Raw genomic sequence first — 16,046 nt, 5'->3', positions numbered from 1 at the left:
ATGTTTCTCCTGTCTTATGTTTCTTTTTCTCCAGATCTGTAAAGTATGCACTCTTTACTGAAAATATCCCTTTATCCGATAGCCCCCATATTACTCTATCATCCATCCCTTTATACTGATAGGTATACTGCAAATACATTGGGCTTCCTCTTGTCTGAAAATGGCTTGCACCAACTCTTTTTTCCAAGTCTTACTTTCTCCTTCAATTAGCTCATCTACTATTGCATTAGACTCCAGTACCTTGATAGGTGATTGGATCTGAAATGTGGAAGGTATAGGCACCCATTTATCTTTCAAAACTTTGATGCTCTTTCCATCACCAACTCTCCATACAAACCCAGCGTTAATCAAATCCATCATTGACATCAAACTCCTCCAAATTTGAGATGGGCTGTAGCCTACTTGTGCCTCCATGAAGTTGCATGTTTTGAAGTACTTTTCCTTGAATATTTGAGCCATCAATGATGAGGGTTCCTGTAAAATTCTCCACCCTTGTTTGCTAATAGAGCTCTATTGAAGCAATTGAGATCACAGAATCCTAGGCCCCCCATGCCCTTTGCTAATCCAAGTTTGTTCCAGCTTTTCCAATGAATACCCCTACCTTCCTTTTTCTGGTTCCACCAAAATTTTGCAATCATAGTTTCATTTTCTTTGAGAAGCATCTTTGGCAATTTAAATACACTAATTGTGTAAGCTGGTATGGCTTGCAGTACACTTTTGATCATGATTTCCTTCCCTGCAGAGGATAGAAATGAGATCTTCCAACTATTTATCCTTTTCCAAATCCTTTCTTTTAGGCCAATAAATGTGTTATACTTGGATTTTCCTACCATGGTGGGCAAACCCAAATATTCATTGTAGTTGTCACATATTACACCTTCAGCATGTTGGGAAATGCACTCTTTTGCAGTAGCATTAGTTTTTGAGCTAAATAGGATGGAGGTTTTCTGCCAGTTCAAGGTTTGTCTAGATGCTACTTCATAGATTTTTAACAAATGGACATTGATGGTCCATTCCTCTACCTTTGACCTGCAAAACATCACACAATCGTCAACAAACAAAAGGTGGTTGATTCTTTTGCCTCCACTTGTAGCAGCTACACCTTTAATGAGACCTTCTGCTTTAGAAGGGTGCTCAATCCTTCTGCACAAAGAAGGAAAAGGTAAGGGGAAAGAGGGTCCCCTTGCCTTAATCCTCTTGTTGGCCAAATGATGTCTCCTGGGATCCCATTCACAACTACTGAGTAAGAAACAAATTTAACACAAGCCATGATTAGTTTCCTGCATTTGTCACTGAATCCTAGCTTAGTGAGCATTGTTTGCAGAAATTCCCATTCCACTCTATCATATGCTTTAGATATATCTAGCTTGATAGCCATGCTGCCTTCTCTTCCCTTTTGCCTAGATTGCATAGTATGGAGGAGCTCATAAGCAACCATGATGTTGTCTGTGTTTAGTCTGCCAGGTAAGAATGCACTTTAGTTCCAAGATATAACATCTGGTAACACTAATTTCAACCTATTTGCGAAAACCTTCAAAATTAGTTTATACCAAACGTTGCAAAGACTGATTGGCCTATAATCATTAACTGATCTAGGGGAATTTATCTTGGGAATTAGAGCAATGAGTGTATGATTCAACCCTATTGGCATCTCACCAGTTCTAAAAAAGTCTAGACCCGCTTGAACTGCATCATGACCAACTATATCCCAATGGCTCTAAAGGGTGACATTTGTCCATTCGGTTCATGATGTTGCTCTCGACCCTCAATAAGTCTTCTCTCAAGTCTCTCTATACTTTTGCGTGTTTCTCTCCTCATGGCATCCATGGCTCTCATATTTTCTTCACTCTCACGGCTACTAGCATTCAAAGCCATCCTTAGTTTGGCCATAGTAGTGCTGACCTCACCAAGAACGTCCACGACTTTTGTAGTATGCCCCTCAAGCATCTCAATACGTTCCCAGTTGGAACTCTTGTTTCCCTCGGCCTCTAAATTGCTTCCGGACATGATGCTTGCAAACTCTTGGCGTGAACAACTTGCAAACTAAAATTTTCTGTTTGGTGAAGCTTGGGTAGCAACTTGGACTCTCTTGGATGGTGGAACAAGCCTCAAAAGTCTAACCTTGAGTTGTTCACCTTCGTGGGTGGGCAACCCCTACACAAGCTCGAAGGTCCAACCACGGCTCCTCCACCTTTAAGGGTGGCCAACCCTTCAAGTAACACTACTACGTCCTCCTCCTCAACCCCAAAGCTTCAATTTCAAGTTCACAATTCAAAATAATCAATGGAATCCACAAGGAATTCCTCCAACCAATTCACAAAGTTTCAAGTTAATGCATTGTTTACCTTTTGGAGAAGTGAGAAGTGCTCAAATCACAAAGCAAGATATCTCTCAATGAAAGCACCAGTTAATGTTGAGGACCTTAGTCAAGTCCCAAAACACTATGTTGCCCTCACCTTGGTTCTCCTTGTGATGACTGAATGCCTAAGGCCCCTTGCTTGGTTGTTGCGCAATAATGGCGATGATGGTAATTTTGGTGAAGTGAGGTTAGGTGTCTAGGGCTGGTTTGGTCTATGGAGATGATGGAAAAGTTGAATGAAGCCATGGAACTTCAATGCATGTGACGGGCCACATGGCTAGGTGGAAGGCACTAGGGTTGGTGCCACTTTGGTGTGTGATTAGGGTTTGGAGTGTAGATAGGCTAGGGTTTGGATGGAAGAAGGATTCCTAAATTGTTGGAGTGAATTTAGGAGATGATGGGTTCGGTCATGGCAAGATGGAGTGGATGCATAATATGATTGAGTAGTTCTAGGATGAGTCCAAGATTTAAGGAATCAAATATGGTAAGTAAGATCAATCACCAAAGATGAAGGAATAGCAATGGAAGAATGGTGAATTAGGGTATGGAAAAGCAATTAGGGTTCCTAAAGTTTAGGAATCCCTATACGTAAAGTGATGGGTGGCTAGGCTCTTGGAGAATGGAAGAATGGTGTTTTGGGAAGTATGGCCAAAAACGATAAGTGGGAATGCACTATGGTGGGCGTATGGAGTGTTTGGGGAGAAGGAATTGGTGCAAGAAAATATGGATGAACAAGATAGAAAATATACAAACACTCAAGAACTTGAACACAATGATAAACAATTCAACTCCAATTCATGAATTGCATAAAGTTGAATAAAACCTCATATATTGATAAAATGAATCACACGTATGCAAAGAATTGCAAGGTGATAATCCTCTTCTTAGGATCTACGAATTTCACCCAAGTAGCTTGATTATGCCCGAAGAATAATGTGATAGTTGTAGCATAACTTTGGGGTGACGCCCCCAAATCCCCACGCACGGACACGGGGAAATCGAGACGTCTGGATGGTGACAACCCGGGTCACCACCCTAACGACGAGTGCCAAGTGTGTGCAAAAGAAACATATGTGCACAAAGAAACACGCAGCGGATAACGAAAGTCATATAACTAAGTACCAGAATTTTTCTTAATATAATACAACCTGTTTAAAACATACATAAATAAAATATTACAAAATACAAACATAGATTTAAAACCAAATACAAAACATAACATCAGCAACCCGGCGGAGCCGCATCCTCTAGCTCAGCCTCCTCCTCCTCATCCTCGAATCCTGCACCAAAATCTACGGAACCAAAAATGGTACCGCAGGTAAGTAAGATCCAAACACCACCAGATAAAAGCATATAGAACTCAAACAAAATGCATGAAGTGATGCCAATGCGCAAACCCATAAAAACATATTTTTCCACGCACGCCAAAAATCCCATTTGGCCCAAAAAAACAAACCCTTTCCAAATATCACGCCAAAAGTCACATTTGGCCTATAACCATCTCAAACCATTATCCAGTTTATCCGTATGCACCATGACCTCCCCTAGGGGTCATCCGCACACCCTGGCTCCAGTGCCACACCGCCGAGTACCACCACGCATGTGACACCTAACGAGCGATGCCCAGTTCCGCGCCCCGCGCGTTCATAGCCAAGCATCCTCTAGCCCTCTCCAGAGAAGGGCCACGGAGTCGGTGCGTAGGGCGATGCCCGGTTCCGCGCCCGGCGCATTCGTAGCCAAGCATCCCCTAGCCCCTGCTCCCGTCGTCGCCCAGCAACATCCCAGGGGACATCACTCAGTTTATTCCACTCCCGAGTAACCAGAGGAGCTCCACCGAGATAATACCCCATCCCGGCTTGGGGTCGTGATACACACGCACCCGTAAGTCCACTTACGCCAATAAAACAGGCTTTTCTCAATTAATTAAAAACACACGTGCATGCACCATGTAAATGCCATATCAATGCACAAAAATAATCAACAAACATATATCAACAAAACCAAGCACTCCGTCCACAACCCATCCGACCCCCGAACTCCTCGGACTCAGTCCGTAATCAGCCAACCAACAGATAAATATTTATTAAATGAGCAAATATATTTAAATCTGAAAGTAGGGTTTGGAAAATACTTACAGCGCTATATGGTATTTTTAGAAAGCTCGCGGCATTGCAAACGGCGGAGAAAAAGCAACGTAACAGTGAAAATTCACTGTGGCCCTGGGTTGTAAAATACCCACTTTTGAACGGGGACAAACCAGGGCTTGGGATTGATAGGGAATGGTCTAAGGATGATTATGAAGCTATTGGAAGTGGTGGTTGGCTGTGGGTGGCGGCGGAAATGGAGGTTGATGGCTGGATTTCCCAAAATGGAAAGCTAGCTCGTGGGAGTTGTTACGGTGACTATTGGAGCCGGAAATGGGTGGGTTAGGATGGCAAGGGACCGATGATGAAGTGGTGAAGAGGTGGTGGCCAGAGGTGGAGCGACGGCGGCTGATCGGGGCAAAAACCGTGGGGGCTTCAAGGGCGTTTTCCGGCCAAACGGCTGGCCGGATGGGGCTGGGATTTGGTGGGGAGGTGCGCCGGAGGAAGAGGCTTCGGCCGGGGGGGGCGGTGTGCCGCACGGCGGCCGGACGATGGTGGGTTGAGGGGTGAGGTGGTTTACAGCGTGGGAGAGGAGAGAGAGAGAGAGAGAGAGAGAGAGAGAGAGAGAGAGAGAGAGAGAGAGAGAGAGAGAGAGAGAGAGAGAGAGAGAGAGAGAGAGACGGAGTCGACACAGGGAGGAAAGAAAAAGAAGAAGAAAAAGAAAAGAAAGAAAAAGAAAGAAGAAAGAAGAAAAAGAAAAGAGAAAAAGGGAAAAAGGAAAAAGGAAAAAAGAGATGTAGGAAAGAAATGAGGTCCAATCCTCACTCCGGGAAAACAAAACAAATCCGCCGAAATGAGATTAAAAAACCGTAAAACGACTAAAATAAATAAAACACAACATCAAATAAATTAAAAACCAATTTTAAAATGCAATAAATTAAAATAAATAAACTAATATATTAATTAAAATAAAAACAACCCTTCAGCGAAAATACATGCGAAAGCGGGTCATCACATCCTCCCCCCCTTAAAAACAAATTTCGTCCTCGAAATTTGCAAGATCAACCCCCAACTTAAAACATGCCCAAGAAATCTAACTTCTTCCAACCAGAATTCACACTTGCTGAGCTTGGCGTACAACTGGTGTTCTGTCAATTTCCCAAGTACCAGGCGAAGATGATACACGTGCTCTTCAACATCTCGGGATTAAATCAGAATATCATCGATGAATACTACCACAAAGGAATCCAGATAAGGTCGAAATACTCGATTCATTAAATCCATGAAAGCAGCAGGGGCATTAGCTAACCCAAACGGCATCACCTTAAATTCATAATGCCCATACCTCGACCTGAAGGCAGTTTTAGGCACATCCTTGTCTCTGATCCTCAGCTGGTAGTATCCCGACCTCAGATCAATTTTAGAGAACACAACTGCTCCTTGAAGCTGATCAAATAAATCATCTATCCGCGGGAGAGGATATTTATTTTTGATTGCCACCTTATTCAATTCCCGATAATCTATGCACATACGGAGGGTTCCATCTTTCTTTTTAACAAACAAAACTGGTGCACCCCACGGTGAAGTACTAGGCTGAATAAATCCCTTCTCTACCAGCTCTTGCAACTGAGTTTTCAACTCTTTTAATTCAGCCGGTGCCATGCGATAAGGAGCTTTATGCACAGGAGCCGCTCCAGGTTCCAAGTCTATAACAAATTCCATTTCCCGCACAGGGGGTAGTCCGGGCAAGTCATCCACAAACACATCGGGAAATTCTTCCACAACTGGAATGTCTGCCAAAGACTTCTCCTCGGACGGCGTGGACACCATCTGAACCAAGAATGCATCCGCTCCCCATGCAATCTCCCTTCTTGCTTGAATTGCCGATATAATTACCAGCTTTTCTTTCAATTTACTCCCCGCAAATTCCAGACAATCACCATCTGGAAGCTGAAAGCTAATTATCCAACTTCTGCAATTAATACTCGCAGAATATCGGTATAGCCAATCCATCCCGAGGATGATATCAAAACCCAACAGCTTAAACACCACCAAATCAGCATCCAAGAACCTTCCATCAAAATTTAACGGGCATCCCAAAGCAACCTTGGAACACCACACCATTTCACCATCGGGTAGAGTCACTACCATAGACTTCGGCAACGGTTCCGTGACCAAATTACACACCCGAGCAAAAGTGGAAGATACAAACGACTGTGATGCACCGGAATCAAACAAAGTGCAAGCATAAAACTCATACAAACGGACTCTTCCTGAACCAACACATTAACCCATGAAATCCAAAAAGCAAAGGAGAAACCAAATATACCCAAAAATTAAATCCGACTTAAAATTAAATTAATCCATACCTGTAATTACTCCAGCATCATGGGTCGCTAGCGCCTCATCATCCACCTCTCCGGGTGTGACAGCATAAACCCGGGCTTGCACTGCTTGTCTCAGATTGGTTCTTCCACCGTGTCTACCTCCACGGCTTCCTTGAACTCTGACGGGGCACTCCCGAGCAATATGTCCCACTTGGCCGCACCGGTAACACTGGGGTCCACTACTCAGCCGACACTCGCCCTCATGAGCTGTATTACATGCTCCACAAATTGGCACCCGTCCTCCCATACGAACACCTGAGGACGTTTGAGGTTGAGTTTCGGTCCGCTGAACAAATTTCTAAGGCGAACCCGAACTGCTTCCTTCACCAGAAAAACTCCGCCTCTTATGTCCTGGAGGGGAGCCCATACTCAGATTATTTTCTCGCTCCACAAGGGTGGCCACATCCACTAATTCCTGAAAAGTGGATATTCGATGGCTGACCACCATACGGCGTATATCAGGGCATAGTCCCTCCTGGAAATGATCAGCTCGCATCTCCTCTGTGGCGATAAGGTGGGGAGCAAATCGCCCAAGTTCTAGGAATCTCCGGGCGTACTGTTCCACTGTCGCGCCCCCTTGGACCAAATTTGAGAACTCTCTTGCCTTCTGCTTCCTTACCGATGCGGGAAAGAAGCGGTCGTTAAATTCCTTCTTGAAGCGCTGCCAGGTCACAGCAGCGAAAGATCCCAATTCTGATTCCAGCATCACCCTCTTGGTATCCCACCAATCAGACGCGGTACCTTGCAACAGATAGCTGGCGTAGAGTACCTGTTGTGCCTCGGTGCATCCACACACCTCAAATGTTCTTTCCAGGTCTTTGATCCATTTTCCAGCTTGAAGTGGATCCTCTACTCCAGTGAAGTGTGGGGTTCTATGCGCCAGGAAGCGCTCATAGGTGCATCCGGCTTGCACTATGCTACTGGACCCTCCTAGGTACATCCAAGGCCCTCCCTAATATGGCCAAGGACCTCCTGGTTGTGGCCAAAACCCTCATTGCTATGGACAAGGCCCTCCTTGTTGTGGCCAGGGACCCCCTTGTGGTGGCCAAGGTCCTCCTTGTTGTGGCCAAGGCCCTGTCTGTTGAGGCCTAATATTCTGCTGCATGAACTCCGTCATCTGCCGTATTGCTTCGGCTATGGAGTCATCTCTTGAGGTATTGCCCCGTGGCTCCTGAGTAGATTTCCTTGGTCTCCCTATTTTTCCTGCAACGACACAACTCTTGACCCTCCTTTAAGAAAACAAATAAAACCATCACAAAACCAAAAAAAAAAAAACAAAACCAACACCACACAGCAAGAAACAAAAGAAACCAGCATGCAAAAACACAACCAAATAAATAAAAACAAGCAAACAAGCTCAAACAAATAAAACAAATAAAATAAATTAAATAACTATACTTAACATAATATTTTTTTTAAAACACAACTTTAAAAAACATTCTGGTACTACTTACGGGACATGTGGTTTTACCCAGAGCCAAACCGCTCTGATACCACCTGTGACGCCCCCAAATCCCCACGCACGGGACACGGGGAAATTGAGACGTCCGGATGGTGACAACCCGGGTCACCACCCTAACGACGAGTGCCAAGTGTGTGCAAAAGCAACATATGTGCACAAAGAAACACGCAGCGGATAACGAAAGTCATATAACTAAGTACCAGAATTTTTCTTAATATAATACAAGCTGTTTAAAACATATATAAATAAAATATTACAAAATACAAACATAGATTTAAAACCAAATACAAAACATAACATCAGCAACCCGGCGGAGCCGCATCCTCGGCCTCAGCCTCCTCCTCCTCATCCTCGAATCTTGCACCAAAATCTACGGAACCAAAAATGGTACCGCAGGTAAGTAAGATAAACACCACCAGATAAAAGCATATAGAACTCAAACAAAAGGCATGAAATGATGCCAATGCACAAACCCATAAAAACATATTTTTCCACGCACGCCAAAAAGCCCATTTGGCCCAAAAAAACAAACCCTTTCCAAATATCACGCCAAAAGTCACATTGGGCCTATAACCATCTCAAACCATTATCCAGTTTATCCGTATGCACCATGACCTCCCCTAGGGGTCATCCGCACACCTTGGCTCCAGTGCCACACCGCCGAGTACCACCATGCATGTGACACCTAACGAGCGATGCCCAGTTCCGTGCCCCGCGCGTTCATAGCCAAGCATCCTCTAGCCCTCGCCAGTGAAGGGCCACAGAGTCGGTGCCTAGGGCGTTGCCCGGTTCCGCGCCCGGCACATTCCTAGCCAAGCATCCCCTAGCCACCGCTCCCATCGTCGCCTAGCGACATCCTAGGGGACATCACTCAGTTTATTCCACTCTCGAGTAACCAGAGGAGCTCCACCGAGATAATACCCCATCCGGCTTGGGGTCGTGATACACACGCACCCGTAAGTCCACTTACGCCAATAAAACAGGTTTTTCTCAATTAATTAAAAACACACGTGCATGCACTATGTAAATGCCATATCAATGCACAAAAATAATCAACCAACATATATCAACAAAACCAAGCGCTCCGTCCACAACCCATCCGACCCCCGAACTCCTCGGACTCAGTCCGGAATCAGCCAACCAACAGATAAATATTTATTAAATGAGCAAAATATATTTAAATCTAAAAGTGGGGTTTGGAAAATACTTACAGCGCTATATGGTATTTTTAGAAAGCTCGCGGTGTTGCAAACGGCGGAGAAAAAGCAACGTAACAGTGAAAGTTCACTGTGGCCGTGGGTTGTAAAATACCCACTTTTGAACGGGGACAAACCAGGGCTTGGGATTGATAGGGAATGGTCTAAGGATGATTATGAAGCTATTGGAAGTGGTGGTTGGCCGTGGGTGGCGGCGGAAATGGAGGTTGATGGCCAGATTTCCCAAAATGGAAAGCTAGCTCGTGGGAGCTGTTCCGATGACTATTGGAGGCCGGAAATGGGTGGGTTAGGACGGCAAGGGACCGGTGATGAAGTGGTGAAGAAGTGGTGGCCGGAGGTGGAGCGACGGCGGCGGATCGGGGCAAAAACCGTGGGGGCTTCAAGGGCGTTTTTCGGCCAAACGGTTGGCCGGATGGGGTTGGGATTTGATGGGGAGGTGCGCCAGAGGGAGAGGCTTCGACTGGTGGGGGCGGTGTGCCGCACGGTGGCCGGACGGCGGTGGGTCGAGGGGTGAGGTGGTTTACGGCGTGGGAGAGGAGAGAGAGAGAGAGAGAGAGAGAGAGAGAGAGAGAGAGAGAGACGGAGTCGACGCGGGGAGGAAAAAAAAAAAGAAGAAAAAGGAAAGAAAGAAAAAGAAAAAGAAATAAGAAAAAGAAAAGAGAAAAAGGGAAAAAGGAAAAAGGAAAAAAGAGATGTAGGAAAGAAATGAGGTCGAATCCTCACTCCGGGAAAACAAAACAAATCCGCCGAAACGAGATTAAAAAACCGTAAAACGACTAAAATAAATAAAACACAACATCAAATAAATTAAAAACTAATTTTAAAACGCAATAAATTAAAATAAATAAACTAATATATTAATTAAAATAAAAATAACCCTTTAGCGAAAATACATGCGAAAGCGGGTCATCGCATGTCGATTCCACATGGAAACAAATTAAAAGAATAGCAAAAGGAACAAAGAAACTAAAGAAAAATATTAAATAATTAATGGAGAATAAAAATTAATTTTAAATGTAAATTAAAGTGAAGCAAAATAATTAACGAAAAAAGTAATCAAATTGATGAACAATAGAGCGTCAGGAATCCCTTGCACAAATCCGGTATTTTAATTATTCTTAATTCATTGAATAACTCAATTGGGAACTCAATTCTCAAAATTCCCAATCGGAAGGTATAGATATATAAACCAAACATAACTCTTTGAAAAATCATTCACCACTTTTAAATACGTAAATTATTATCCCTATTGAGAAAATCTAACGATGACAATCTACTTAGGGAGCGATATTGCGGCAAAGAAAAAAATCAAAGTACCAATCCATTCAATAGAAAAAGCATGACTGAATCTATAAACAGAATAAATTCTATGATTATTAGGAGAACAAAACATCAATAATGAATTAAGAATGATAAAACAAAAGAGTTTTAGTCATTGAAAATCAAATACATAAATTAAAAATAAATTAAAAATATCATCTAATGTGCAAGTTCATCTGTAGCCTTACTTGAGAATTTAGTTACCCATAAATATAATGGAAGACAAAAATCTCCATAGAAAATTGAAGTGAATAGCGGCCATGGAAGTGAGTTTCTATTCTCTTCCAATCTGCTTTTTGTGCCTCTCCTCCTTTGAATTTGACTTGGCTTTGACTTGCTCTTTTATAAACTCTAAAATTAAACATAAAGAAACTGCTTAGGAGTATCCTAACGTAAATAGAAACTCAATTCAAGAATACACATTAATTTCTATGATTTCTATTGACATTTTAGCATTTTAATCCAATATTAGGGTATTTAGAGTGCACTTTCGTACCCCCCAACTTACTCATTGTTAGTCCCTAGCAATTTTCATGTCAAAACAATGAAAGAGACCAAATAAAATCACACACAAAGGCTACCAAGTCACACTTTCCTGATTCACATGTTAAAGCAATCTAAGGAATCCAATAACCCATCAAGATCAATCCACCTATAGCAATCCACTGAGTGTGTATGTGTTCTCCAAGCCATAACCATCATACCACTAACCTTGACATATGTAACATCAAGAACATCTCAAGCAAAGGTTCAACTCCATAACTCACGAGTATAATAGTGTTTCGTGTAAGCGCTCTCTCTATGGAGTTGACAATGGGTGTACACACACTCATGAAAAATTAGACAATTACGTACAAGCAACAAGCAAAACATTGATCTTATGATAGGAACACTAACAAATGAGATTTCTATCCTCTCCAAAAGCTTACTTAAGATCAGAATGGTCAATACAAAATGTTGTAACGTGGCTTGGGTTCTCGGCTATATGAAAAAAAAAATGAAAATGATTCAAAATCTTCCAAGTACATATAAATGGAATCTTATTAAATATCTCAGTATACCACACTTCTCACTCGATGTACTCTCCAACTTTTCAAATCATCAAATAATAATGCTTTTCCTTCTTCTTCCTCTTCTCTCTCTTTCTTTTTTCCAACAATTTAATGGACAACACATGCCACTTTGGTATTCTTGCCATTTCTACCCAACCTTGAATTTTTTATTTTTTTTTTTGGCCTTTCAATCTCACTCAATTGAACACTTTGCAAATTGTACTCTTCTATTTTTTTTTTTAATTCAAAATGATAAAATAAAAGAAAGAAAATGCAAATTCCACACCCAGTATACACTTGGAAGTAAAAAGGGTAGAAAAATCAGTGTATAGGTTATACTCCAATGTGGAGAGGCATGGATGATATGTGCATATGAAAAGAAAAGGTTACATGTGTTTATTGGCTCAAAGTTGGCTACTAGGAGTCTATGATGGAAAGGGTTAGCTTGAAAGGCTCAAACATTGATCCTAAGTTGACCTTTGTCATATCCTAAGTATATCCACCATCTTACCACAAACCATGTAATGATATTCTCAAAAGAAATGCCCAACTCAATAGATCAATAAACGCTTATCCTGCATTTGTAGGCTCCCAATTCTCTCCAAACTCACATGAATACTTAAGCAAAAGAGTTCTCTAGCTACATGTTTCAATCCACCATCTTACCACAAAACTTGGATGAGTGCATAAGGGATTCTGTGAATGCTTCAGTAAAAAAAAAAATGACTATGGTGGGTTTGGTGAATTCACGAAGATGGCTATGAATGAGAATGAATATACATGTGAAAATGATGTACGTGTGATGCAAAAAATTAACACATAAAAATATGTCACAGAGCTCCAATAAGCATTTTAAATACTGAATTTACACCACCATCCCGTAACATAAATAAAACACTGTCTTCAATGTTGAATGGGGAGGAACTAAAAAGTGTAGAATACACCTGATGAGTGATGTGGGTAGCTCGCTAAGCATCAAAGATGGTAACCTGAAATGATGAAATGAAACTATCTTGCAAACAAAAACAAAGAAAACAATAGCAAAAAATAAAATAAAATGAAATAAAATAAGCGAAAACAAAAACAAAACAAAACAAATAAAACAAATAAAGAAAAACATACTTGTGTGGTGTGGTCAAGGTTGATAGACCGAATCCACAAGTGGAATGTCTTCCACTTCCTAAACTTGCCTATCAAATAATACTTTAAGGCATTGACCATTTACTTTAAAGATCCGACCATCCTTAGGATCCTCTATTTCTACTACGCCATTTTCAAAAGCATGTTTCACTACAAAGGGACTAGTCCACCTAGATCGAAGTTTTCCTTGGTGCTTGTGAAGTCCAACATCATATAAGTATACTTGATCATTAGGCTCAAACCTCTTCCTAAGAATATTTTTACCATAAAATGATTTCAGTTTAACCTTATAGATTTTAGACTTAGGCAAAGTTTTCAATTTAACTCTTGGTGCTTTCATACTTACAGGAATCTGTCTTTCACCTTTGTTAGGCAACTCCTCAAATTTTGGTTGCCAAGCCCATGTTCCATAACCTTGAGTTTTATAAAAAACAGCACAAATATCAACAATATCAGATGAATTACTAATAGTATCAAATTTAGAATTAACAAAAGAATATTCAAGGGGATCAAAATCATGAGTTGTGTGAATTCCCTTTTCTGTGAGTTTGTCAATCATGTACGTTTGATGGCACTCGTCATCTATTGGCTGTTTCTCAATATGGAAAATGTTGACCTCCATGGTCACGTTTCCAAAAGATACTTTCATCAACCCATTTATGCAATTTATAAGTGCACTAGCCGTAGCAAGGAAATGTCTACCTAATATGAGAGGAACTTTAGAGTTAGACTCAACAACTGATGAGTGTTCAAAATTAAGAAATCAACAGGATAATAAAAATTGTCAATTTGGATCAAAACATCCACAACTATCCCTCTTGGTTTTTTAACTGAGCGATCAGCCAACTGAAACACAATAGAAGTAGGCTTAATTTCACCCAAACCTAGCTGCATATAAATGGAATAAGGCATCAAATTTACACTAGCTCCTAAATCTAGCAAGGCTTGCCCAAACTCATAATTCATAATACTATATGCAATTGTTGGACAACCAGGATCCTTATACTTAAGAGGAATTTGATGCTCACTTAGAGCACTAACTTGCTTTGTCAGAAATGTTGTCTTCTTTGCATGGTGCTTCCTCTTAAATGTACACAAATCTTTAATAACTTTTGCATAAGTAGGAACTTGTTTAATAACATGCAAAAGAGGAAGGTTAATATTTACATTCTTGAGATTCTCCAAGACTTCATTACTAGAATTCAAAGTTCGTATACCAGATTTTAAAGCTTGAGGAAATGGTACCTTAACTGGGCTCTTGATTATCTCCGCTTCCTTGTGGAACTCGGTACTATCATTGCTTTGTTCCTCTTTAACATCATCTGCATTATCAGTTGTTAGGATGTGTAAGGACTTGCCATTTCTTGTCACAATGGCATTGACCTCTTTCAAATTTCCTTACACCATATGTTGACCTTGGGGTGTGGATTGAGGTTGAAAAGGGAACTTGCCACGCTCATTCACAATCAAGTATCTCATTATCTTGGATACATGGCTCTTTATCTCCTTGTTTTCTTCAACAATCTGAGTAGTCAAAGATTCAAACTTTTGATTAGTTTTACCCTGTGCCCTAATAAAAGCATGTAAAGTATCTTCTAAGGGGCTTCTACAAGAAGAAGATGCATGATATGGTGCAGGATATGATCTAGGAGATTGTGCAAGCAGTTGGTTTTCAGACTTCCAACTAAGGTTTGGGTGATTTCTCCAACCAAAATTGTATGTATTTGAGTAGGGTGAAAAGGGTTTTTTATACATGCCAAAGGAATTGCAATTTTCCTCATACACTAATCTCACTTAGTAAGTGTTAGGCAATCTTATGCAAGATGATGTACTCCCTGACAAATAACACAAAGCTTAGAGGCATCAACTTGGGGAATAATACAAGCTGCCATAGTTTCCTTCATCTTCAAGGCCTCTAACTCTCTAGGTAGGCCCTTCATCCTTGCCTTCAAGTTATCTTCTTCTTTGAGATGATAGATGCCTCCATTAGAACGAGTTTGATTGGAACGTGCTCGATTGGTACTGTCAAAAGCATTTGGTTCTATCCAACTGTGAGCTTTTTCTGCAAGCTCATTCAAATACTCTATTGCCTCATCCGAGTCCTTCTGCAAAAACTCACCATTACACATCATTTCAACAAATTGATACTCTCTAGGAGTGAGACTTTCATAAAAATAGCTAACAAGACATCAGCATTCATAACCATGATGCGGACACAAGCTAAGTAACTCTTTAAAACATTCTCATTCTAGATACAAAGTCTCACTATCCTTTTGTGTAAAAGTTGAGATTTTTCTTTTCAAAGTGTTAGTCTTATGATGAAGAAAGTATTTATTGAAAAACATTTGGGTCATCTCAGCCCATGACCCAATCAACCGTGGTCTAAATGAATACATCCAGCTCTTCACTTTATCCTTTAGGAAGAAAGGAATGAACTTAAGTCGAACAACATCTACAGTTCCTGTTGACCATGAAATGAAGCAACAACATCTTCAAACTCCCTAAAATGCACATGTGGATTTTCACTCTTTAAACCATGAAAAGTAGGGAGAAGTTGTATTATACATGGTTTGAAATCCATTGGAGGTATATTTGGTGGAAATATAATGCATGATGGTGTTGCTATGTGTGTAGGGTGAAGGTACTCATGTAGAGTCCTAGGTTGATCTTTGTGCACACTCATTTTTTTGGGACTAGATGGATTATCAAACAAATGATTAGAAAAATTAGACTCTAACTTTGACTCTAACACTGGTCTAATAGCAAACCGACCTAAGGTGTGTCTATACTTGTGGATGCAAGGTAGAGAAAAATGCAACACTAAAAAAAATACAAAAATAAAATAAAATAAAATAAAGATGTAGCACACTAAAAGAGTGAATGAAGTTACCGTCTTTACAAACTGTTGAAAAGAAAAACTATCAAGCAATTCTTCTACTGTCTCCCCTGCAATGGCGCCAAAATTTGATTATTTCCAAAGAATAACGCGGTAGCTATAGCACAGCTTTGGGGTGTCGATTACATG

At 41.1% G+C, this 16,046-nt stretch overlaps 1 protein-coding gene and 1 non-coding gene across 2 annotated transcripts; one reads left to right on the top strand and one right to left on the bottom strand.

The window, feature by feature from the left end:
• Nucleotides 1-458: 458 nt before the first annotated feature.
• LOC122312669 lies at nt 459-2,007 on the bottom strand. Its single transcript, XM_043127333.1, has 3 exons — nt 1,730-2,007; nt 1,188-1,457; nt 459-1,029 (listed from the first exon to the last, which is right to left on the bottom strand). The coding sequence occupies exons 1-3, from the start codon at nt 2,005-2,007 to the stop codon at nt 459-461; spliced, it is 1,119 nt and encodes a 372-aa protein (XP_042983267.1).
• A 13,213-nt stretch (nt 2,008-15,220) lies between these two features.
• Nucleotides 15,221-15,329, top strand: LOC122314533. Its single transcript, XR_006243754.1, has one exon. It is a non-coding gene; the product is annotated as a small nucleolar RNA R71 (small nucleolar RNA).
• Nucleotides 15,330-16,046: the final 717 nt, after the last annotated feature.

The sequence above is a fragment of the Carya illinoinensis genome, chromosome 6 (assembly GCF_018687715.1).
Source record: "Carya illinoinensis cultivar Pawnee chromosome 6, C.illinoinensisPawnee_v1, whole genome shotgun sequence".
NCBI lineage: Eukaryota > Viridiplantae > Streptophyta > Magnoliopsida > Fagales > Juglandaceae > Carya > Carya illinoinensis.
The sequence above is the reverse complement of the archived record's forward strand: the minus strand, read 5'-3'. Positions and strand labels throughout refer to the sequence as shown.